The sequence below is a fragment of the Poecilia latipinna genome, unplaced genomic scaffold (assembly GCF_001443285.1).
Source record: "Poecilia latipinna isolate Pla-1442-1.1 unplaced genomic scaffold, P_latipinna-1.0 Scaffold2571, whole genome shotgun sequence".
Taxonomy (NCBI): Eukaryota; Metazoa; Chordata; class Actinopteri; order Cyprinodontiformes; family Poeciliidae; genus Poecilia; species Poecilia latipinna.
In genome coordinates this window covers 9390-35042 of record NW_015115187.1, presented here as the reverse complement: position 1 = coordinate 35042, position 25653 = coordinate 9390, and the positions used below count along the sequence as shown (strand labels likewise).

The 25653-nt window shown below is 40.5% G+C and overlaps 2 protein-coding genes across 4 annotated transcripts; one reads left to right on the top strand and one right to left on the bottom strand.

Annotated features, from left to right (window-relative positions):
* Positions 1 to 7187: 7187 nt before the first annotated feature.
* Positions 7188 to 19536, bottom strand: eefsec (eukaryotic elongation factor, selenocysteine-tRNA-specific). 3 transcript variants are annotated; one of them, XM_015020363.1, is made up of 7 exons: positions 18557 to 19536; positions 17610 to 17817; positions 17389 to 17485; positions 15831 to 15995; positions 14291 to 14914; positions 10127 to 10283; positions 7188 to 7735 (listed from the first exon to the last, which is right to left on the bottom strand). In XM_015020363.1, the coding sequence occupies exons 1-7, from the start codon at positions 18858 to 18860 to the stop codon at positions 7557 to 7559; spliced, it is 1734 nt and encodes a 577-aa protein (XP_014875849.1). In that variant the 5' UTR covers positions 18861 to 19536; the 3' UTR covers positions 7188 to 7556. The 3 variants fall into 3 exon arrangements, with proteins under 3 accessions (XP_014875849.1, XP_014875851.1, XP_014875850.1); XM_015020365.1 differs by lacking the exon at positions 18557 to 19536 and adding an exon at positions 18040 to 18249; XM_015020364.1 differs by lacking the exon at positions 7188 to 7735 and adding an exon at positions 9017 to 10010.
* On the top strand, positions 19537 to 25582 carry ruvbl1 (RuvB-like AAA ATPase 1). Its single transcript, XM_015020367.1, has 11 exons — positions 19537 to 19677; positions 20661 to 20747; positions 20865 to 20997; positions 21629 to 21780; positions 22048 to 22137; positions 23039 to 23188; positions 23269 to 23332; positions 23405 to 23603; positions 23696 to 23798; positions 23881 to 23972; positions 24889 to 25582. The coding sequence occupies exons 1-11, from the start codon at positions 19537 to 19539 to the stop codon at positions 25046 to 25048; spliced, it is 1371 nt and encodes a 456-aa protein (XP_014875853.1). The 3' UTR covers positions 25049 to 25582.
* The last annotated feature ends 71 nt before the right edge of the window (positions 25583 to 25653 follow it).

Below are 25653 nucleotides of genomic sequence, written 5' to 3'. Positions count from 1 at the left end.
TATGAAAATATAGACAATGTGAGTGCTAATAACCTTTCAGGACATGTCAACCACCTCAATTAAGCTAATACACACAAAAAAGAAAAAAACTAGAGAGAAAAACGCAGAAGAGGATTCCTGTATGAAGTACGCAACACCAGTAATGACACAATACTTTTCCTACATTGAGCTGATTTTATTTATTTCAAGGATGAAGACATCCTTTCTTTTTTCTTCATTGTTTTCTGTCTCTCCATCTCTGTTTGTTCCCTCAGAGGACTTGTCCTTGTCCCAGCCCCAGAGCTCGTATCTGATTGGCAGCAGGCCACTGTTTTCATAAACACAGATTGCAGAGGGTGAGCATACATACATAAACAGCGGCAACACATGTCTGCTGTGTCAGATCCTCTATAAATCTCCATCACTCACTCTGCTCCTCCAAGATACCCGAGCGACGCAGCTTGAATGACGGCACTGGGTTTTCTGAATTGAAGCCATCTTTGGGTAAAACTGTCTGCTGATAAATAGACATTCAAAATCATAAAACAGTCACCGTCGAGCTGCCATCTTTTCACTGCAGGCTTGTGTTTTAATAGCGTCACATCGACTTAAGAAAGAGCAAATAAGTGAAGAAACGGTATTTGACCTCGACTTACTGGTGGAAATGAATGTGAAATGTGACGTTATTCGTGACTGGTTACACACTGACTCCTCTGGAAGGAGCTTGAAATGTCGCATTTGTGGTTGTGTTATGACTAAAGTTCAAAAAACATCCACCTCTGGAGTTCATCTGTCCACATCCTGAAGACATTTAAAGAGACCACAAAGACCCAAGTTGACTGGTTGATGTGTCCTAGACATCTTCTTCAAGGTCACCCAGAGTGTAAGTCGAGTTGCATGTGACCCCGCAGACGTCACATGACTCCCACCAGCAGCAGCTTCACTGTGAGACCCCACAGTTTTAAATCCTCATTTATTCAGTCTGAAGAGCACTCAGAAGTAACAGAACCCTGGAAAGGGAAGAGCTGCAGGCCTTTCCTTCAAATGCATAGCTGTTTGCTCTTAATGTTATTACTGGAAGGAGTCTTGAGCCTGCACAGCATCTCAAATGCAGGATATATCCTGCTTTCACAACAGCGAAACTTCATGCTCTGCTGAAGGACATCGGCGATGGATATTTTTAGGATAAAAGAAAAACAACTTGGGACTCCACTTTTTCTGAAAATGTACTTAAAAATATAGGAATAAATACATGAAATAGTTAAGATTTTGTAAGCAAAACTTGGTGAAAGTTGGGAAAATATTCTGGGATGTTTTTTATTCACACCCAAGTTATTCCACAATAAAGCAGTTTGTTTTATTTCATTTCATTTTACTTCATTTTATTGTGTTGATTGCATCTCTATGACTCACAGACAACAGATATAGGACAGAACGAGTTTTAATTTGGCTTACAAACAAAAACAAAAGCCTAGTATGCGATGTTGTAGTAAAGCTGATTTGAAGCCAACCCTGATGTCTCCACACTGCCCAAAATACTACTGTTGTAGAATTTTTTAATTATTTGTCATGCGACTTGTAAAATAAAGATATTTCTCTAAATGAACAAGAGAAAATGTGAAGTCAAAGATAATATAATAATAGGAGGAAGTACTGTGCACAGTTACAATAGGCAGGATATTTCAGGACATTTACTGAAAGAATCTTGAGAAACAAGAAACAGGCAAATTTCATGTTCAGGAGAAAAACAGAGAAAGGTTTTCATTTTCATGCACTCCAAAAATCTGGCCTGTATGGAAAAGAAAAAAGAAGCAAACCTTAAGTTAAGAACCACAAGAAGTCCTAAGTTAAAGTTTGCAACAAGCAGGGGACACACAAAACTCGGGAGAGACATGAGATCAAAATGTAGCATCACCACCATGTTCCATGGTGGTGGAAGTGTCATGCTGTGGGTTCTCCAGGACAGATAAGCCCATCAAACTGGATGGCAGCAATGTTGGAAGGAAACCCCACAGCAGGGATTCTCATACTTAATTTGATTATAGGTGAGGTCAAAGATCCACAGCCAACGTTAATTATAAGATATAAGCAACAATAACTGACACTTTATGCTTTTAATTGTTTTTTGTGACTCTGAGCAACAGACGTTTTTGACAGTAAAGCACAATGAGTTTCATCATTTTAAGTTCAAAACAAACTTGATCGACTGAATTACCTTTCAGAAAGGGCCCTTCTTTATTCACAGGAGTAAACAACATGAACCAAAAGTGCAACGAGACATTGAAGCTTCACAAAGACTGAGGTAAAAGTTACAGACCACCAGACAAAAATTATAATACATGTAAAAAAGACAATTATCTCCAACGAGCTATCTAAAAAATGCTTTGAAATGCTGATGAAAATGCTTTATTTTTTTCACAATCGTAGTTTCCATTTTTTCAGATTTTAGTATTTTCAATTAAACTCATTATGCAGAGTTCAGGAAAAACAACCTTTTTTTTGCAAAGAACTTTTTTTAGTAATTAGCCTGTCTGTTATCTCTCACTGTATGTGTGAGTATGATTGACAGACAAAGTTGTATCCATGGCAACATATGAAAAACTCTGTGATCTCCTTCAAGGTGCTCCTGCAGGTGACCTCTGACCTGAAGTGCTGGACTCTGCTGAGCCCAGCTGAGTAATGATGGACTGTTATTCTTCAGCCGTCAGCGAAGCCCCCCCCCCACCCGACCCTCCACCCTTCCATCAGTAAGTAAAGAGGAAGGAGGATGGTAACGCCACTGAAAACAGACCGTTGTTTGTGTTGTGTGTGCGCCATGGTATGGAAACACTACATCAATACATTTCTGTATTGAGGTGCCAGCACTAATTTGCATGTTTTTTTTTCTCTCTCTCTGTGTAAATGAGACGGGAAAAGATATGCAAACAACCAGGCGATGATGGGAGAACAATGGGCGTCTTAAAAGCTATTTTTCCATTATGGCGTAGAGGAGCTTGCATGTTAAATCTGTTTTGTCGGCAGATCGGCTAATGGGCCTCTTTGATGTGCTGAGGAAATAATAGGAAATTTGCGTTTCTGGGTGCAGAAAAAAAACTTAACAGTGTGGTAGAAAAGTGTGCAGCAAAAAAAATCTGAGAAGTTGCTTTGAAAGCCAAATAAAAAATCTCTAGAAACAGGCTAATTCAGCTTATAAACTGCTTCATGTTTTTGGATTTCCTGTGCTAAAAAAAACACGAATCAAATATTTGAATTCCCACAGCAGCGTTCATTAAGCTCTGCAGAGGCCTGGTAATGAGCCAGTCATTCAATTTACCTGTACGTTTCAGGATGGGAGCTCTCAAGGACTGGACCTGGCCACCCCTGAAATAGAGAATCCCACCTGATACATAATTAGAAAAGGTATCTATCATCTTAAGCAGTGTGTGTAAATATCTGGTTTCAGTAGGCCTAAAATGATGAGAAAATAGAAAGGATGATGACCACATTTCACTAAAAAATCCCAAAAATGAATTCACGAGCTTCCATGTGAACTAAATTATGACTACATTTGTATTATTTAAAGAATTAGAATCACTTCAACACTGATTTTATTAAAGCTACAATACTCAGCAGAACCATTTTGTGGGGGGATTTTATGAAACAGTCACTTTTGTTTGAATCTAAAAAAAAAAAAATGTACGAGCCCAATAGAACAATTCTGTATTTATTCAGATGTATTTATGAGCAATAAAGACCTTAATTTGCAGCAGTGGGTGTCGCACAGAGGCTCAGTCATGAGCGTGATTTATGACGACACGCGGAAAGAACAAAACACCTTGACAGACATTTGCAGCTGATGGGAGGCTTGGAGATAAGCTGCACCGGAAATGGAAAAAGCCGCCTGAATGGGCTGCAGGGGTATTAATTAAACAATGTCCATTTTAATCATAGCTAATTATATTTGCCTGAACGTGTTGAGAGCATTCAGGGAGGCTTGGGGTGATTCTATCTGTGTCTTTGCTCATTAGTGTGATCCAGCTTGTCAGATGGCAAAGCTTGGTTTATGTCATCAAAAATCTGCTGTAAATGTTGGATCTGTCTTTAAAAGAAAAAAAAATGAAAGATTTGAGTTGGATTGTATAGAAAAAGAAAGGCGCTGCTCAAATAAAACAACTGTAGAGGAAATTATTTTGTCAAAATACACATACTGAAGCTAAAAGAGCGCATTAGCAGTCTAACCGCATCCCCACTGGTTAATTTGTTAATTAATGTTGCCTCCATTTATCACCAAAATAGCTGCTAATTATTCTTTTCCAGCTCTCCTGCCTCAAACTGTTCTTCCTCTGCAGTCTGCTCTGTCAATAACCCAGCCACCTCCACTCTCTGTTTCTTTATAAATATCTGTTATCTGTGCTCATCAGAGACCGGTTTCCATTTATAAACATTCAGGAGCTCAGACGGTGACCCTTGACTCCTGGCTGACCTGGACGTCAACAGCAGAAAGGACGGGGTTGCTGAGGGGGGGGAAACATCTCAGCTGTGTCTTATCTCTGGAAAGAGGAGGGGGGGTGGGGGGAAGAGGAGGCGAGTTCAATAGGAAACCATAGAGGAGAATAGGGAGTCCAGGGTCATTCATAAAGGTTAACATGTGATGATTATCATGTAAAACGTGGATGCAGTCTCAGTCTCACTTTCAGTCTCCAGTGACCACAGCAAGATAACAAAGGTGGCATATTTTATTTGTGCAGTCAAACACAACAGGAGGAACATGCAATCATGGGAAGAAGTTTGGACTCAGTTCAGTTTTCTCATAAATGACCAATCTCAATTTCTTTCTCTGAAAAGACCACTGGACTGAACGCCACTGAAAACCTTCTGCTTATTACACCAAATGTTGATCTCTGAGCTCTTCCTGAATTAAAACATTACTTTTGTTGGTTCTCAATGAATATGAACTTCTTTTCTTTGCATTATTTGAGGTCTGAAAGCACTTCATCTTTTTTTGTTATTCTGACCATTTCTCATTTTCTGCAAATAAATATAAAATTTTTGCCTGGAAGTTCAGACATGTTGTCAGTAGCTCATATAATAAAAGAACAATGTTCATTTTACTCAAACATTTACCGACGAAAAGTAAAATCAGAGAAACTGATCATTTTAACTGGTCTATAAAGTTTTTTCCAGAGCTGTGTAATACACACACGTCACTGATATTAGACTGAACAAAAACTTATTTATATCAATATCTCCTAACAAACTTCAGAGGAACACCATACTTTGTTTGAAATATCCAATTAAAACTGGATATCTCAAATACAAATCAAAAATACTTTATTGATTCTAAAGAGAAATTAAATAATTAACTAACAATAAAAACAAGAGTGTGTTTATATATATTTTTGATAAAGGTTGAGGTCCATGTCAGCCTGCTTTCACTTTTCCAAAACCAGGTTGAAGAAACTGGAGCTAGTCCTTCTTCAATGACAGGCAGACCCTCAGCATGATGCTTCCTCTACCATGCTTGAGAAATAGCACAATATTCATAAGTTTGAAAGCCTCACCTTGATTCCTAACCATAATCTCAAATTGACTGTATTGACTCAGTAGCTCCAATCATAAATGTTTCACCAGAACATATTTGGCCGGTCATGAATAAATGTTTGTAGTCTACAAGCCGAGCCCACCTGAACAGTTTTAATCGTACCGACGGTAATTAATACTGTGAACGGCAGAGGAAGAAAGGATGCTTCCTATTAAACCAGAACGGACTGAGAACGAAAGAAGAGCTGCAACAAGAAAGAGAATGTGAAAAGACAAGGAGTAAAGAGCTACTTATTCTTCTTTCCTCCTGCGTCTGGTTTGCTGGAAGAGGAATGAGTGGAGATAAGCCTAAAAGGACTGTCACTCAGAGGAACAATTCTTCCAGTGTCCTCCTCTTCCTCCTGGGACTCCTCCCTCCGCCTTTCCTCAGATTCCTGCTGCGATAGAGTTGCTGCTCGCAGGGACGGTTTGCTGACATCACAGCGGCGGCGTCCAACCCGCAAATTCACAAGTGTGAGCAAAAATCCTCAGAAAACGAGTAAAATCTTCCCCACGCACTGAAGCGTTCAATACGGAGGGAAACTGTTTGTTTGGATAGTTCTGGAAATGCATCTCAGCAAACACGGAGAGTTTTCAGTATGGAGTCAAATAACATTAACTGACTGATGTGCTGCCAGAAGATTGCTATTATAAAGGCGATAGGTGTTGAGAAAATGTTTAAACAAAGTTGGAAATGCTTCACCTCACTTCAGGATCCACATGGAAACCCAGACATCGTCCCTCTGCGTCTCATTCTGTAGAAACTCAGAGCGATCCGATAGGCTAATATCAGAGTACCAACCAGTTACATTTACTCAGCTACAATTATTTCCTTATTACAATAACTATTTGGAAAAATACATACTTTCAGCAATATTGTTACTATGCTGTGCTTTGTACTTGAGTAATTTTACTATGTAGTACTGCTACTCTTATTTGAATAAAATTTCTGGATAATTTACCCATTGTGAGTAACTTTACTGAATAAAAAGAAGCTTATTCGTAGCAGTTTAATGTTTTGTATTGAAATTAATTGATTTGGAAAAATGCTCCTTTGTCATTTATATTAATTATTTTCACTTTGGTCATATTTCGGTTTATGTCAGATTATGTAATTTTCAAATATATATATTCCATCAACTACTCAGTAATTGAGTAGCTTTTCTTTACAAAATACTTTTTTACTCCAGAGTAATTTCTTGGACAGGTACTTTTTAACTTTTACATGAATAAAAATATGTTGGAGTAGCGCTGCTTTTAGTTGAGTACAATTTACGGTTACTCTACCAACCTCTGGCTGCAAATATAAAGTTTATCTGGATTTAACGTCAGATAGGAAAGTAACAAAAAAATGTTTTTACAAGGTGTACGCAAATTATTTGTGTTCCAGGAATCATTGAAAAGTCAGAGGTCACACTGTCACTTTTTGAAATTATACTTTTATTTTTTTATTTTTTTTACTTCCTTAACAAAAAAAAAACCTGACCAGTCATCTGACATTTAAGTGAATAATGAGGAAATTAAAAAAAAGAAACTGAGACAAAGACAAGTCAGAGACAAAGCAGGAGCCAGTGAATAACGAAACTGGAACGTTGCATTATCGCTGCTGATGAGACGCACAGGAAGTAAACACAAAGACCAACCTGAGCTCTGCATTTCTGCTACTAATTATTTTATTCGATCAAGACAGAAAAATTATTATCTTTCATATATCTATAAGTAAAACTCAGTAGACATCAGCAGATTTGGATCATTAAATGAAAGTCGTGTATAGGGGTAAAAAAAAAAAAAAAAAGAGCAGCTTTCCCCTGTTGTGGTGGAGCAAACAGGATTATGCCGAGCTCCTTAGGGAGAGATAAAACAATCACTGTTTCACATGCGTTCAACATTCCTCAGTCATCACATTTCTGCAGACTGTCTCCATCTTCCAGAAAAAAAAACCTAAAAGCAAAAAGGCTCCAAAACCTCTGAAGCTGCTTTCATGGCCTGTTTCTAGGAATCAGAGGAGTGTGCAGGGGTCAGGACTGAACCATCTTCTTATGGGGATCAAACACGTATCTCTTGAAGTGCAGGTGAATGCTAACAGACTGGGACTCCGTTTTGGGCTCCTCTTCGCTTGACGGCCCGCCTTTGCCGCCGCTTTTCCCCTTCTTCTTGGAGGAGGACAACAGCTGCTTGGTCTCGGGGCGAAGACCCTCTGAGAAACACATCAGCAGCAGACAGGTCAAGAGGAGACGAGGATAATATAAATCTAAACAGATAAACCGCCTTCATGCGTCGTGTTTTTCACTTTTCTCCTGTGCAAAACCTTCCTCAGCTTAACCTGGTGCATGATGTGGATCTTTTCTTTCTTGCAGTGTGCAGCAGGTATTTCAGTATGATCTAAAAAGCAATCTCCCTCACTGTCAAAACTCATGCAAAAGCAACCTCCTCCTCCCTGTATCTGCCCTCATGTTTGTTTTCCTGCATGTTTCAGGTCTTTTCTCCTGTGCAAAACCGACTGCGGCGTGTGCTTTCCCTTCTTCGCACAGCAGGCAAGAAATGTTCTGGGTTCACTGCTTTTCATGCAGGCTGTCTGACCCCGTGTACATCGGCGCCAGCATTCTTCTTGTTATCATCATGCCAAGGTGAGGGCTGTTATGGTTGCAGCGCAGCCAGAATGCTCCGGCTGTTATCTAGGATCAGCCAAATACGTCGGCTTTGTGCTGGAAAACACGCTCACGCACCTCCAGCGACAAATCGTTTAAGGTAAACGGGCCGAGTTTGTGGTAAGCTTTTCAAGTCAGCTGCATGTACTTACGTTTTCACACCACGGTAAATGTGGTGAATTGGTAATTTATTTATTTTTTCCTTTGTCATCTATATCCTCACACATCAGTCATCAGATCAAGAGCAGCGTGATTTCCCAGAAAATCCTCCCAAACCCAAAAGCTGAGATATTCAAAAATCTGATTTATATTTGGATAAAAAGTAATAAAAATCAGCATCATCAAAGCGCCACCTTAAGAAGAAGTCACTCAAGTTAAGTTCAGGTAAAATATGGTGTCTGAATGGGGTCAAAGGTCAAAGGAGACGCAGCAATCTATAAGAAACTGTTTAGTCCAACAATGTGACTGTAATCTCACACGACACTATTTATTATTGTTTTGTTTTTGGTTTTTTTACAAGGGGTGAGTATAAGTACGCATGTCACAATAAGCAATTAATCAATTAATTGAAAGGGAGCTTGATGATTTCTTTTCTAATAATGAATATTTTTTAAAGTGCAGTTTTATCTACAGAGACATCTTTATAGTTTTATTCATGGTTTCGGTTGTGTGTATTTTTTAATTCCATTTTATACATTGTTTTTATATTTGACGTTTAAAACATCTCCCAGTTCAGGTATCAAGTATTCTTTACAAAATTAAAGTTTATTCATCTTTGCGATGGCAAACTTGTGTTTTTATGTCATTATCAATATACCACTTGAAAATGGTCTCAAAACAATATTATCGTTTATTGTAGTAATTACTGGGGTAATTTATCATTCAGCTAAATTTGTTACTTAGCTGGGTTATTACTAAGTACAATAAAATAATTATGATTCATTTCCATTGAAGGTACACCTGGTCCAGCTGCTGTATTCAGCTGTGACTCCTTACTGGATGGGAAGTTTCTACCATTAACTTTGATTACTCCTTGTTTTCTCACCATAGAAAATATAGTAATTCAGTAATAAGCTGCATTTCTTTTCCTGATCCAAGAAGCCACTGCTTTTATTTGGTTTGATTTTTTTTTCTATAGAAGGTACACCCAGAAATTTTCCCAGTTTTGGAATTGATTTGGTATCGTTCACACTACCAACCTGCAAGGACAGGCAGACAAAAATGAGTCTGAACAGCTGAATTCAACATAAACACATATGAAAAACAGTGGAAACATGACTCAATCCACTTCTGGAGCAATAAAACGAAACCATTACTTTGCAGGTTTGGAAGTAAGGTTGGTGTGAGGAGCTGAAGCCAGCAACAGGAACCAGACACGTTTAAAATCAGTTCCTTACTCGTCTGAAGAACGACACATTATAAATTCAACAGAAAGCGACTGGCAGGAAGCACAGCTCTGCACAGATGCATCTAAATCCAAACTGACAGCCTCATGGAGACGCCGCTGAATGTCCACATTATGCTCCCGCCTGAGCATACTGCGCACGTCGATAAATCTGAGACGTTTGAGGATGCAGGAACAAGGCGGCGAGGAGGATGTCGGCCTGGTTCTGTTTCTAAAATGTTTTTGTTTTCTCTTCCCTCCCGGTGCGGAGTCGTTCGTGGGTTTTGAGCAACAGAAGGTAAAATAAACACTGATCAGACTTCCCCCGGAACACAGGCCATCCCCAGAGGAATGCTGGGAATGTGGCTCGGGATGTCGGGCTTGCCGCTCTTACCACATCCTGAAAACCGTCTGCTGAGCCCCAAAACACTGAAAGTGGACTGGATGTGGGCGTCAGCAACAAGGGAGGCTCAGGTGACAACAAACTAAGCGTCACTCTTTAAAACACCAATCAGTGACACCAAATTTACAAGCAGATGTCGAACCGGATCCTCACCTTGAATACGGATCTTGAACTTCCCGCTCTGTCCGAAGCCGCCCTCGATAACGCCACTCTCCCCTGTCGACAGACTGACCTTTAACCCCACAAAGAGTTGGAGGTTGGTCTCCTTTTTGAACAGACTGCGGCCGATCACGGAGTAATCATCGGTCACCTGAGACAGGAAAACAAATGAGCTCATATCAGGAAAAACGTCTCAACGAAAGCAAGGAGATTTTGTGGCTCTGGAGCTGCAAGTGGCTCTTTGGACCTTCAGCAGCAGCTCTTAATAAATTAGCTAATAAAGTGCAGGACCAAAACATTTTTAAACAAATAAATGTAGATTACAGATGTGTTTCATTGCATTTAAAACTGAGTGCTTTTTTTTTGTTTACATAATTTTCCTAAAAAATTAAACATCCTTTAGAATAAAATTTATCAATTCTCTTTTTGTAAATGCTTCATGTCTTCCTTTGTTTTAAAACCTAAAAATAGAAAAATATGGCATTTCCTTAAAGCTGACCACAGATTTTCTACATTTACAAATTATTTTCACAAAAGTGATACAACATCTTTGGTTCTAAAGTTTAGTTGGACTGAGAGCAAAAATGGCTTTTTGGTTCGTAAAGGCTGCAGATCCAAGTTAGACCAACACAAAGCAGTGCATCAGTGCGAAGTGAAATTAAAATGCGAGTTCATCAATGTGTCTTTCACACATTTCCAATTGTATTTCCTGCTGTACTTTGACTATGTCATTCTACTGCATGCATATGCGTTGATCTAATCTATTCCACAGTAGCAGTGGCTAGTTGCCTCTTTCTTCACACTCCATTCCTGCTTCATAAACATCAAAAACAAACCAAAAAAAAACATTCCCATACCTTAATGTTGCCGTCTCCCTGTCACCATGGTTCCAAGGGACTGTTGATTTTTTGTGACAAATATTAAATTTAACGTTCACTAATAAACGTCTAAGGCCTTTGAATGGCAGCTGGATTTATGCCTAGATTAAATTACACACAGATGACGTCTGAAGGCAAATTGGACGCACTGGATTTTATTTGGAGTATCCAAATATAGGGGGTTTAATACAAAAATATGCCTCAAATTTCTGATTTTTATTTGTTAAACCTTCATTTTTTATTTTTTATTTTGCACTACTCTTCGTTCATCCATCAGCTAAAATCTGAATAAAATATGTTGATGTTTTTGGTTGTTAAGTGACAAAATGTGGCAAAAGTCCAGAATTACAGCTGCTTTTAGAAAGTACTGTTCAACATGTAACAAATGTTGGGCGAATTTTGCTTCGAATAAGTAAAGACACGTTCCTATAACATGTATGATTGAGGAAGAAGAGCCATCAGGCCACATTCTTCGAGGTTCGCCTGCCGGGCTATCTCTGACTTTCTTCACCACAGTTAAGCATATTTATGGCATATTTGTATTTCTTCTTATCACCCATCCCTAAGTGGATCTAACCCCGTCACTAATCTGATAACTGCAGGGCACCGCTCTGTCTCTGCGCCACCAACGCTTCCTCGCTCTTCTGCCTGACCCTGATTCATTCCTGAACATTTGACCCTCAAGCATGACGGATCTGCTGATACAAAGAAAAACAGCGTACAGTTGTTTTTCATGTCTGATGCACCGTCTGATTCGTGACATCTCAACAATGACAGTAATGTGTTCTTTTTAAGAAAGGGAATTCTTTGGTCCTGAGGCACGGCCGGGTCATTCCGCGAGACGGCGCGAGCGACGGACGCGACGTCACATGACCGCCGTCTGACCCCTCGCGCTGTCCTGAGCGTACGAGCGGAGCTGTCAACAGCCCGAGGTGCTCAAGCAGGAAACAAGTTCACACACTTGAACTTTGAACTCCTGGCGACCCTGCTCGAGGGCCTACAAGGAGAAACCGAACCGTAACACACAGCGCGATGAAAGTCACCAGCGGCGTGAGCTTGTAGGAACACCGTTCAGGTTTAGGGACATAATCTAACAGCAAACACGCAGGAATGATAACAACGGCGTGCAGACAGGGAGAGAAAGATGCTCAGACGAATGCGGAACGTGTGGATGTTCCTGTGCCGCTCAGGTGTGACCAAACAGCGCCAGCCTCCGATAGCTAGACAGCACCAGAGCGACTGGCGTCAGGCGGCCACCCACGCATGCTTCTGTCGCAGCACATGCTAAGGCATGCGTACCACCCATGCCTCAAATGCGGCTCATCGTGGCCACATATGTGCGATTGTTTGTGTGTACGTGTCTGTGAGTACACAATGGGGGCCTGTGTCTGGGAGGCACGCTCCGGCGGCACCGGCACCAAGAAACATCCAAAGAACTAGAGCAAGAAGAAGGAGTTCAAAGGTGATGGTTCAACTAGCGCTGAAACGATTAATCGTTTCATCGATTAATCACATTTAATGGTGATTAATCGATTATTAAAATAGTCGTCAGCTAATTTAGTAATCGATTAAATAACTTCAGTATAGAAACTGAAATAAAAAGGCCATTTGTTGAAAGAACAACAATCAGAGCGGTAATTATGCCAAAACATCAAAAACATGTTGCACTTGAGTAAAAAAAAAAAAAAAAACACTTTATGTCTGTAAATATGTTTTACCAAGAACTCCTCAAGTGGCATAGTTTATCTTCAACAGGAACAATAGGACCTCCTCAAGGACTGGACCAAAAAACTTCTGACATCAAATCCTATTATTACTGAGCTAGTTTAAAAAAATCAACAGATTAACTCAACACATCTTTTGCTACAAATGATCAAGTGTGCACTGAAGGAAAGCTGAATTATCTCATGTCAGACAACACAATGTTTTTCTTTCTTTTTATGAAATGAATTATTTGTATCTTTCAATACTTCAAAATATGGCCATTTTTTAACTGGTTAATCATGAGAATATTGGTAGAATAGTCGATTACTAAAATAATTGTTAGTTGTATCCCTACAAGGGATCGTTGACTTCCAGGAGGTCCTGACCTGAGCAGACAGTCACCAGAGACTGGATCACATGAAGTTCTTTTGAGATCTCTGAAGAACTCACCTGGGAGTCTAAAACAGGCCCAGCAGAGGATAGTGAGGGGAGCTGGAGTGCAATTACAATACTTTGGAAAAAAAAAAAAAAAAATCAACACTCAGTGAACCTTTCCACATTTTGTTTTGTGACAACCACAAAGCGAGTTAACATTGTGAAATCTTTTTCATAATTTTACATTACAAATAAAAATCTGAAAAGTGCGGTGTGCATTTGTGTTCATCATTCCTGAGCTGAAACAGCTTTCAACACGGTTACAGTAGCAAGTACCTTGGCGTTCCACATCTGGATACTGACATGTTTGTCCATTCTTTATTGAAAATTAGCTGAAGCTCATCCAGACTGGATGGAGAGTCTCTGAACTTTATTCCAGTCTTGTTAAAGATTCCCAGTTAGTTTCAGGTGTAGGTCTTCCTAACACATCAAAATGCTTTAATTCAAACCAGTCTACTGTAGCTCTGTATGCCGTCCTGCTGAACTTCTGCCTTCTCCATCATAACAAATATTTTCTACTTTATGTTTTTGCAAGTGCAGTTAATCAGCCAGATTTATTTTCATTCAGAGCACTCATGCAAGCTCCGCGAAATATAATCGCCGACCAAACACTCAATGCAAGGAGTCAGATGTTGCACACATGACAATTGCATTTCAGGATAATGGGTTGCTCCAATTTATTTCCGTGGTTAAATTACACATAGGTGGACTCCAATTCTTAATGGTAGACTTTATAGACAATTTGTTGCGCCAGATTTTATTTAGGGGTATCAGAGAAAAACAGGGTTAACACAAATGAAAGCCACACTTTCAAGGTTTTTTTTTTTTTTTAAATACTCCCCTATTTTTCTTGCACTTCACAAAAATATACTCCAATTTGTGCTAGCCTCTTAAACAAACACGCAGGTTTTTGGTTGTAATGTGACAATATGTTAAAGTGTTCTTGGGTTGTTAATGCTTTTAGAAGGGACTGTTTTCATCTGTTTTGAATTGTATCTTTTTTGTGCTTCATCTACAAAATAAATTTTGAAACAAATCCCTTGGTGAACCAGTAGAAACACTGTCTCAACTTGTTAATTGGAATAATAAATATAATTGATTTGATTTAAAATAAATAGCTAACTGCTGGACGACCACTCACCCTCTCCACCTGTCCCTCCTTGTGTTTGGTCTTGAAGATGCGTAGCTGAGGCAGAGAAGTCTCGGCGTAGCTTTTGTCTTCAAACCCGTGCAGCAAGCAGCCTTGGAAGGCCAGCCGACACGCGTTGGCGTGGATATCCGTGTCCAGCTTGGAGCCGATCACCAGGCAGAGTGCAGGACACGTGACGGGACGCTCAAACTCCAATAAAGCCCACTGTTCTGGGTCGGGCCCTGAAGCCGCTTCTTTCTGTCTGCTAACGTACTCGTCCTGGTAGGAATACTCCCTGTCAAAGGTGAAGGGTGTTTCCAGTGAGGACGGCTCCGACGGAGTCGGTTCGGTGTCGGCAGGGGGTAAGCCAAAGAAGGTCACCTTCGCCATGACCGTCTCGTGACCCACCGTGATGTGGAACTTGGCCCGGGTGGCGAGAGAACCCTTAAAGTATCCGATCTTCCTGGTGGAGATGATGGCTGCGTAGAGGGTGCGCAGGGAACCCGGAGTGCACACCAAGCCGCGCTCCAGCAGTTTAGGGTCGAACTGTGTCACGCACACACCCACGCGGTCCCCCTGCATGGCCCCCGACACCGGCTTCCGAAACATCTGCACCGACTTTATTTTCTTGGTCACCTGATGTCAGAGAGCACACAGACACAATAAATAACACGCCTAAAAACACATTTCCACAGAAAAATACACAATACTTAACATGAACCCGGCCGCAGATTAAACAGCAGCAGATGAGGAAAAGCTTTAAACTTCAGAAACACATTTGTAAAAACGTTTTACTCTCAAATATCTCAATAAGATGTCGGGAAACTGGTAAATTAACAAGCAAAAACTCAAACTTTTTTGTTTTTCCCCTTGAAAGTGACACTGTTGTCAAAATATTCAGCTTCGAAAAATAAATATGTACAATAAAGCTAATGATTAAAAAAGACTGACAATGAACAAAATCAAGATTAAAATATAAATCTCCTTTTTGTTCATAAGTGCATCAGTTGTGGTATTTAAGAATCCAAGAATGCGAAAATCAAATGACCTCCCTTGATGTAACGATTAATAAGCTTAATCTGAAAACTGGGTTTGACAAATAAAGACTAGGTTTTGTTGTGTTTCCTCAAAGGTGCACAAATAAGAATCTAGAAGATCTGTTTGGATGGTAACTCAATAAAATGTAAGACCAAAACATGAACAGCTTGGCAGATATTATTATTGTTTTTTTAACAGTAAATAAAGAAACACAAACGTTCATCAGCCAGATTGACGAGCAGATGAAATGTCAATTAAGCTATCTGCTGCCACCAAGAGGCGAACATAATAACTGCAGGCAGCAGTTTTGCATGTGGTCTTGATTAAACACAGGATCTGCAGTCAGAAAAGCACCAATTCCCCTCATATTTCCCTCACATTAAACAGGCACATCCTCTGAACAGACAACTATTCACTCCACTTCTGAATCTCTGCCGTTTCCACACATCCATTTCCACTGTTAGGGAATGTCACCTGTGCATAAATCTCAGACACCTCGGTGTTAAGAGCAAACCTTTAGCACTGGGATTTCCACTGTGTCGTTAATGGCCAGTGATCCCTGCAGGATGGTCCCAGTCATGACCGTTCCCTGACCGCGGATGGAGAAGCAGTGATCCACAGCCATAAGAAGGTCACCTTTAGCGTCCCTCTTGGGGAGGTACGTCTGTTTCTTCAAAAGCTGAGAGAGGAAGGTTAAATGCTTAAGTAATGTTGGTGCTTTGATCATTTTTCTGTCCACCAGCAAACAGGTCATAAGGTGGTAATTTGAACCAATGCACAGACATGTTAATGTCACATTTTGGAACTGTTTAAAAATGAGTTAGCCATCTTTAATGTGAATCAAATAAGCCTTTGTAAATCAGGGTTTATTGTGACTTATAATTAGCATATTTTTCAGCGGAATAAGACATGTAAATGTCACAATTAAGGTCAAAAAAATCTCTGGAATTATTTATTTTGGTCTCATTTCATTACATCATAATACATGGCGCTTCACAAGGGGTGTCCAGCCTTCGTAAGGACACTATCGAATAAATTATCCTAAATCTCCCAAATATGATCAACCAGACTGAAACCTGGTGAACTACTTATATGATTATACAATACGTTAAACATTTTCCTATTTGTCTCTATAAATATTAGGAAAACAATCAGTTTTATATGAACAGCCAGCTGACTGGCACTTCGTAGCAACAGGTGGAGGCAGCTGGGACTTACTACTTTTTGCCATAACTTTATAACACCTAGATACTTCCTAACACTAGCTCGCATAAACTCAGAGCAATTTTAGTGCTGCTTAGTGAGGTCTTAATATCTCTAAAAGCCACAGCTTTTAGAGTTGATTTGATTCAGGTGTGTCAACATCTTTTAGGCCAGGTTACCGGCTCTCAAGGACTGGACCAAAGAACTTCTGACATCAAATCTTATTAATTTTGTGTTCAAGGACAAGAGAAGCACGGTGGAAATCAAAAAGCTTTTGTTACATAGTTTGTCCTTCAATGAGAAATTCATAGAGCTACATTTAAATAAATATAAATATCAGGATTTTAAACACTTTGATTCTGACAGGGAACGTTATTTCCTTAACTTTGTCAAACAACCGATCCATCACAGGGTTTCCCCCCAGCATATTGTAAGCCTGGCGGGCCACCAGGCTTTACTTGATCCCTACCAGGCTAACCATTGTTATTTTAATGCACCACTAAGTGACAGCAAAGAAGGGCTTTGAGCTAGCAGACAATTATCCATTTAAAAAAAATAGATAATTATATTTGATTCTACATTCAAAACATACAGAAATGCTAGTTTTATTTAGTGAACTGCTATATTTTCTTAGCTGCTGATGTTTTATTTCCAAAATTTCCTGTTAATTTTTAACACAAAAATGCTGTGGGGCAACTGGTGGACTTCACCAGCCTTAGCTAGTTTTCTGGAGGGAAACCTGCATCTGTTTTAATAAGACAAAAACAAGCACAAAAAAAAGCCCCAAAATAGTAGCTGCACCTTTGAATTAATGAGAACTCATACATAGCCTTTAGCAACACCAGCACCAATTAGCTTCCAAACTTTACCTCAATTAGCTCTGGCACTCCCTGTGGCTCCTCTAGTTCAGGGGCCTCTGGGCCTCCAGGCTTCGCTGCCACCGCAATCACCGGACATTCCTTGAACCTGTCCACCGGAAAACAGCAACCCTTAAATTATTTCATGATGTGGTGTTGAGGCACTCAGCCTACCCTAATAAACTTCAATTCTACATTTACACAGATGTGTAATTTTATAAACCAGTACTGACCTGGTGCTCTCCAGTGTTTTGTGTAGCCTTTTGGTCATTTTCTCAATGGCACTTTGCCTCTTGTTAGGCGGCAGCAGGTCGATCTTGTTCAGGACGACGACCATGCGGGGGCAGGTCAGTTCTCCTATCAGCAGACACTCTGCAGTCTGAGTCTGCACGCCTTTCACCACGTCCACCACCAGCATCATCAGGTCGATGATTTGCGCACCTGGGAGATGAAGACATCGGAGGAATACTGAGCTGAAGCAGAACGACTCCATCCTTCCCTTTCCCGCAAAAGAGAAACGAGTATTTTTGAATACTGCTACAAAAATGGAGCAAGACATGCAAAAATTACTGGGAAACAGGACACGAAATGAAAGGAGGGGTAAATCAAGGCAAATAAAGAGCTATAAGATTGAAACTAAAACTACAGTTGTCTTGTTCTGACTTTGATGGATTTCCTCGTTCTTCTTGGCTCTGACGGCCCACAAACGACACTCATAACTGCAGAGTGGGTCTCACAGTTGCAATTTACAGCAATCTGTCTTGAGAAGAGGTAGAGCTGTTGATCATTCACAAACATGGTGAGAAACTTAATACAGTCCCTGATGTAACCTTCCTGATGCATCTCAGCTGCCACTTCGACTGTCGCCACTTATTCAACAATTTTAGTCAGCGTGAGTCTTTCAATTTGGTTTATTTGAAGAGAGACAGCGCCCCCTGCTGGATGAATTAATATAATTCAGCTGTGGTAACTGATACTGCAGAAATAGAATACAGTTTTGGAAATGCTCTGATCTCAGTCGTCAAGCCATCACAGTTTGGCACTTGTAAAACTCGCTCAAATCTTGCCAATTTTTCTAATCAAGAGATTAAAACATAAATTTACATGTGCTCAAACAAAAACGCCAATACGTTTCTATGGTCTAGTATAAGTTTATTGCACCTATAAGGTTAAAGCTCACCTCCAATGATGGTCCGAATGAGAGAGGCGTGTCCCGGACAGTCCACCAGGGTGAACTGGAGGCTGTCATATTGTTGTTGTCCTTCGTTGTCACGCAGGTGATCAGGACAATCCACGGTGAAGGAGGAGAAGCCTAGGTCCAGCGTGATGCCCCTTTCACGTGACTGCGGGTTCTTGTCGAAGGCTGCCGTGGAGGCTGTGCTGCTCAGCGCTCTGGCCAGCGAGGTCTTCCCACTGTCCACATGGCCGAGCACCCCGACATTGAAGTTCAGAGTTTTAGCCCGACTATCTGGTGACTCTGTCATTTTCTCCACGGTCTGGAGATGGTGTTATCTAACATGCGCGTTTTCCTTCACTCTGAATCGGACCCTGAACTCACCACGCCGCGTTACTTAATATAGTATATTTACAATAAAAACATTTTAATGTAACTGGCTACAAACAACTTTTCTACTGAAAGAAACGTCTTCCCAGATATCAGCGAACTTCACCCTCGGAAAACAAGCTAAACCGGAACCTCTTTTGCAAGTAAACAAAATAAAATAAAAGTATAAAATCAATCATTCTCAAACAGTGACACTTGAATTTTAGCAAAAATATGAATGTCAGTTGAAATATTTCTATGATTGTACCCACGCACAGTGAAACATATAATTAATTTGTAACGTGTTTCTTGTTGTTTCACTACGACAAATCAAATGAAACACACAGGAAAAGGCTAGTTGATCTCAGCCAATTACATTTTCACATGTTTTCACAGAATCCAATCATATTTCATATTTGCCACAGTAGGCGGGAACTTAGGGGGACGCACTTCCGCTCACTTTCCCTAGTAACCCACATGGAAACCGAGTTCCCTGTGTTTTGAGTTTCGGCGCCGACTGCGATAGTTTAAAATAATCAAACGGGAAATCAGGTATATATTGGTCTTAAGAAAAACTAGCGACTTCTACATTGCACATAAACACAAATAACACAGCTATGAAGATAGAGGAGGTAAAAAGTACCACGAAAACCCAAAGGATCGCCTCACACAGTCACGTTAAGGGACTGGGGCTAGACGAGGCCGGAAATGCTAAACAAACAGCATGTGGACTGGTCGGGCAGGAGACTGCAAGAGAGGTAATATTTATGTTTCACTACATTGTTATTATTCATCTGTGCATAAAAGGCATTAATTAATCGTTTTGCAAGTCATATTTAGCTAAACGCTGGTCGTTCAGTAGACAATATGCTAACGCTGTTAGCACCGCCAGGTCGCTATTTATTTCTAAGTTCTAAAGTTGGGATCGATTTAATCGTTTTATGGAATACAGTTGAATAATTATGACAAATCATTGTTTGTATAATATTTACATTAGGACGTAGTATAAATATTATACTTAATTCAATTTTCTATGTCAACTGGAAAGGTTGATAACAGTCAGAAAAATATTACTATTATACATCAGTTAGATGTATAATAGTAATATTGTACATTATACACCCTTTATGATACACTCCTTATGATTACATAAAGAGTCCCAGTGTTAACATTGCATTAAGCCAAACATTCACTCTGTTTTGGTTTCAAGACGTCTCAACGTGTTTTTTAATGTTTGTGTTTCAGGTTTTGTATTTAGAAAATCTAAAAATGGTTAGGGACGTGCATGAAATTGTTATTGTCATTTCTTCACATTTTTGTTGGATTCATTAAAGCTGTTTTCTATGTCAAAGACCCTTCAGCACAATTTTAGTCAATTTTTACCCAGGATCGTTTTTTTGTTTGTTTGTTTGTTTGTTTTTTTGTCCTAGAAAGAAAAATCTGAACTGACAAAATAAGACCCAAGAAATGGGAATGAGTATTGGCCCATTAAAGTCTCATTAATCCTTGACTAAAGACAACAAATCATATATTTTTTGCTTTATTTTCTTTTTTTTTTTCTTGCCTTATTTCCATTTGATGACAGCAACACATTAGGAATTTGTGGCTCATGTCTCCAGTGTTTGTGTTGCACCTCTTAAATCAAGCCCCTTCTCCAATGTGGACGTATTTATAAATATTTAGTTATTTTGTGTATGCATACACTTAATATCTATACACATCATTTTTCCAATTTCCTCAGGCCTGTGGAATCATTGTTGAGATGATTCGCTCAAAAAAGATGGCAGGAAGAGCAGTTTTGTTGGCAGGACCTCCAGGAACAGGAAAGGTTTGTGCACTGTTTTTCCACAGAGCTGAGATACGAGTACAAGCTCGTTAAACCGGGACTTTTTACTTGAATAATGACTTTTATTCTGGCCTCTCATTTCTGCGTTTCAACCTTCAGACTGCCCTCGCTTTAGCTATGGCACAGGAGTTGGGAAACAAGGTTCCTTTCTGTCCCATGGTTGGCAGTGAAGTGTACTCATCTGAAATTAAAAAAACAGAAGTGCTTATGGAGAACTTCAGGAGAGCAATTGGTAAGTATGATATATACCATACCATCCTATGTCACCTTTATTTTTAAAAGCATTTCCTAGACACTTTTCTTAAAACTTCACTTCCATTGAAACTGGGTGTCCTGATTAAATCTGCTGCCTTTGTCTTCAAGCTAACACTTGATGGTGAATTTACAGAGAGGATTTTTTTTTTATAAAGAAAAATAGGAAGGGTTTGGCTGACTGATGATGTTACCTCTCCACTGAGAAGGAAATAGAGACAGAGCTGGTCAACATCACATTGGCTTCACCTTTAGAAGGGATTTTGCAGAAACCTGGGGGCGGGGAGGGGTTCGTCTCGTTTGTCGTCACCCCATCAGTAGCAACTCTGCAACACAGTCCCTGCCTCCAGCACAGCTGTCTGACCCTCAACATGGAGGACCAGGCACCTGTGTGCCGCTCATGCTCAGATCCACAGCCTCTGTGAAAGAGGTGTGATCATGTTACACTGATGCTCTGGCATTTGCCCGGCGCGCACACGTTCTTTCCTGTAATAAAAGGCATTATTCAGCAGTCTGAAAGATGTGGCGGCTTAGCTCAGACGGGAATATAAAGACCTGATTGAATCCTCATTATGAAGCGCGTGTGTGTGTGTGTGTGTGTGTACGTTCAGGTCTGCGCATCAAAGAAACAAAGGAGGTGTATGAAGGGGAGGTGACAGAGCTGACCCCGTGTGAGACGGAGAATCCTATGGGTGGCTACGGAAAAACCATCAGCCACGTCATCATCGGTCTGAAGACGGCCAAGGGCACCAAGCAGCTCAAGGTCAGATTTTGTTTAACTTTATTTGTTCTTCCTCGATCGTTGCCAGTAAATAATCTCTGGAAGCAAAGTGTCTAACAAACACCATTACGTACAGATTAATGAAATTAGTAGTTTTTGGAATTGTTTAAAGTATTTGCCTTCTCTTGAGTTTTATTTGTATGGACCAGATTAATGTTGTTAGGAGCAATTTTGCTCATTTTAAAGTATAGTTTGTGCAACACGAATGGCCTAGTGTTGACCTAAAAACTGCTTTTACGCTTTCTCTAGTTGGACCCCAGCATTTATGAGAGTCTTCAGAAAGAGCGCGTGGAAGTGGGAGACGTTATCTACATCGAAGCCAACAGTGGTGCTGTCAAGGTAAACTTTCATTCATTTTGTGAAACAGGACTCATTTTGCTTCTTCAAAACTGAAATAGTGTGAATTTGAGTCCTGACTCCATGGGCTGCGGTTAAAAAGCACACTCTGTCTTCCTCTCTTGAACGATTTTTTATGAATAAACAATGTCTTCTTCTGTCCATGACTGTTATTTTTACGCTCTGAAAGGTTTCATGCTGAAGTATTTCTTTAAAGCAGATTCAGGAGTTTTTACTGTTTGCAAATAGATGTTCGCTCTGTGGTTATTAAAAATGGTAGAATCCAATATCAGGATTCTGTCTCACATTGTGTGCCGTTACTCCAGATGCTTTCACCATTTCCAGCCATATGAAGCACATTTGTCAACAAGAAAATAAAGAAAACGCTTCGAATTAAACACGGATTGTGTTTATGTCGCGAAAAGAATAAGTTCTTCCTGAGATCAAAGTCGAGTCTTTTTTTTTTTTTTTTTTTCCCTGCCTCCTGTCCTCTTCGGTCCTTCATGGTGGCATTCTGCTTTCATCTCTCTCCGCCCTGCATGCAGCTCTCGTTCCTGCAGCCCTTCATTCTCCGTCTATCTTTCCATCTCTCAGCGCAGCGGGGATTGTGGCCTGCGCTGACAGGCTGTGATGACGGTTCTTTTAATCGCTGCAGGTGGGCGGGGGGCTGAAGAGGGGGCGGGGGGGTGAGCTGCAGTCGAGCGGCAAAGGAAAAGGACTGGGTGGCACATTTGTTACTGTTGACAGCAGCCTCATGCTCTGTTTGATCCCTCAGCCAAAGGCCTTCTCTCTGCAATGGGCTGGCAGCCACATCACACACCTGCCCTCGTTCCCCCTGCTCTGCTCCTGCATTTGGACGAGACTTTCTTGCTTAATAGAGTTGTGTGTCGTGATGTCTCTGCAGAGGCAAGGCCGCTGCGACACCTTTGCAACAGAGTTCGACCTTGAGGCCGAGGAGTACGTCCCACTTCCCAAAGGCGACGTCCACAAGAAGAAGGAGATAGTCCAAGACGTCACACTGCACGACCTAGATGTTGCCAATGCCCGGCCACAGGTGCATAAGCCTTCAAATATGATGTATGTATATATATTAGTTTCGAGAACGATGACTAAGCTCAAATTGTCTCCTCCCAGGGAGGTCAGGACATTCTCTCTATGATGGGACAGCTGATGAAGCCCAAAAAGACAGAAATCACAGGTACAACACGAAACCCTCCGACTCCCAGGATCTAATCGTCCCAAGCTGACCGCTGTTCTTTTCCCGCCTCAGACAAGCTTCGAGCCGAGATCAACAAGGTGGTGAACCGCTACATAGACCAAGGCGTGGCCGAGCTCGTCCCCGGCGTCCTGTTTGTGGACGAGGTGCACATGCTGGACATCGAGTGCTTCACTTACCTCCATCGAGCTCTGGAGAGCAGCATCGCCCCGATCGTTGTGTTCGCCTCCAACAGAGGGAAATGCCTGATCAGGTGAGAACCGGGTGTTTGTTTTTTAACCGGAAAGAGAAAAAAAAAAAAGGTTTCCGTTGAAACAATCGAAACAACGTGACGTCGTTCATCAGGGGGACCGAAGACATCAGCTCTCCACACGGCATCCCTCTGGATCTGCTGGACAGGGTGATGATAATCCGCACCATGCTGTACACGCCGCAGGAGTTGAAGCAGGTGAGTCTGCTGGGAGCGGCGTCAATGCTAGCTGCTTAGCATTGACGCTGCTCTGTGTGGCTAACAAGGCTGCGGTTCGCAGATCGTCAAGATCCGCGCTCAGACCGAGGGGATCAGCATCAGCGAGGAGGCCCTCACACACCTGGCAGAGATCGGCACCAAAACAACCCTCAGGTAATGTTTTGACGTTTCCCTCTGAAGGTTTGATTCACTTGATGATTTTTTTGTTTTGTTTTATTTAAAGACCTAATTATCGGGTTTCTAGACAAACTGTGAAAGTTTGCAGTTTTAGGATTTTTCTATTAAAAAGAAATCACGATGTGTAATACAGTATGAGAGATACTGATTCCAGACTTCACTCTCCGTCCATCCATTCGTCCGTTCATCCATGTAGGCCTGACTCAGTAGCTGGGCAATACGTTTTTCCAAATAATCTTTGCAATAAAAAATATAGTTTTTGAAGCCGATTTCAAGATATATGTTCATAATGGCTTAATAATGCAAGTTCGCCCTTTCAAAGACCAAGAAACTTACATTTTTGTGAACAACACTTAACACGGCAACTAAAAACGATAAATAAAATGGAAATAAAACCACACACAATAGAAACCATTAATGAAAAGGAATATGATGTCTCTTCATTTCAAAAAATATTTATCATCACTATGGAAATTATTGACCTCATTTTAACTTATGTGATTAATTTCTTATTGCCATAAGCAATCCATCCTGGTGAACTTTTTTTTTTTATTAATGCTTAACTTTAGTTAAGTCTGGAGTCTGGAAGTTTTGACATAAAAAAATGCGCATGAATCCTGTGATTTGTGCAGAATAATAATTGAAATCAAAAGGTTCAGTAGAGGTGGAGGAGTTTGTGTGGAGGTAAAATGAGTTGCTCACAGTGGCTCTGAATCATGTTGGCTTCCCCACTGCAAATACATTTGTTTTATCTGGTTCAAAAGATGAAAATGATAATTATTTGATAGCTAAAATTTAAATCTATTAAATGGCAAAAAAAAAAAAAGAAAAAAAATTTTAACGATAACCATAGATGTTTGCATCGCCGCTCATATTTCCCATTTCCTCTCAGGTACGCCGTGCAGCTGCTGACCCCAGCCAGCCTGCTGGGCCGCGTCCAGGGAAAAGAGACCGTGGAGAGGGAACAGGTGGAGGAGATTAACGAATTGTTCTACGACGCCAAGTCGTCAGCCAAAATCCTCCAAGACCAGCAGCACAAGTTCATGAAATGAAAACCCACAGGAAGACGCTCCACTTCCTCCTCCCTCGTTCTGCCCTTCGTCTTTTGCGTTCCCAGCTGTGCATCGTCGCATTTCTGCCTCCCAGCCTTCTACTGTAGTAGTTCTGTTCTGATGGATTTGCAGTTTTAATATTTTTGTTGAAATTTTTGAAATAAAAGAGAAAACTCACAATTACTGACTATTTCCATTTCTATCCGGTGCAATAGATGTTTACTACATAAACAGTCTTGTGTGTTTCATACAGTACTGCCTAAGTTGCGCTGGTATTTATTACATCAGTGTAAAATCGTTAGAAAATAAACGAGGAAGCAAAATTTCAATTTTTTTTAAAACATTAGTTTGATTTAGCAGTTGACACGGAAAATTTGTCCATCGAATACAAAAATCCTGCTCTGTTCATAAAGTGTCTGACTCGGTAAAATTTGTTTGAAACAATATAAATATGCTCTAAAATTTAATACATCAAACTCAGTGTGGTACAGCGCTTCCTTTTATTGGCGCCCCTGGTAAAGATGTGCAAAAAAATTACAATAAATCCATCCTCAGTTGCAGAAAACTAAGACTAAAAGCAGAACTGACTGTAAGAACCTTCCATA

Coding starts and splice junctions, on each gene's coding strand:
- eefsec (XM_015020363.1), bottom strand. CDS start 18,860: ATGACAGAGTCACCAGATAGTCGGGCTAAAACTCTGAACTTCAATGTC. Junction 17,486..17,609: donor AAAACACTGGAGAGCACCAG/GTCAGTACTGGT, acceptor TCCGGTGGACAG/GTTCAAGGAATGTCCGGTGA. Junction 15,996..17,388: donor GAGTGCCAGAGCTAATTGAG/GTAAAGTTTGGA, acceptor TTCCTCTCTCAG/CTTTTGAAGAAACAGACGTA.
- ruvbl1 (XM_015020367.1), top strand. CDS start 19,537: ATGAAGATAGAGGAGGTAAAAAGTACCACGAAAACCCAAAGGATCGCC. Junction 23,604..23,695: donor AGAGGGAAATGCCTGATCAG/GTGAGAACCGGG, acceptor GTCGTTCATCAG/GGGGACCGAAGACATCAGCT. Junction 23,973..24,888: donor GGCACCAAAACAACCCTCAG/GTAATGTTTTGA, acceptor ATTTCCTCTCAG/GTACGCCGTGCAGCTGCTGA.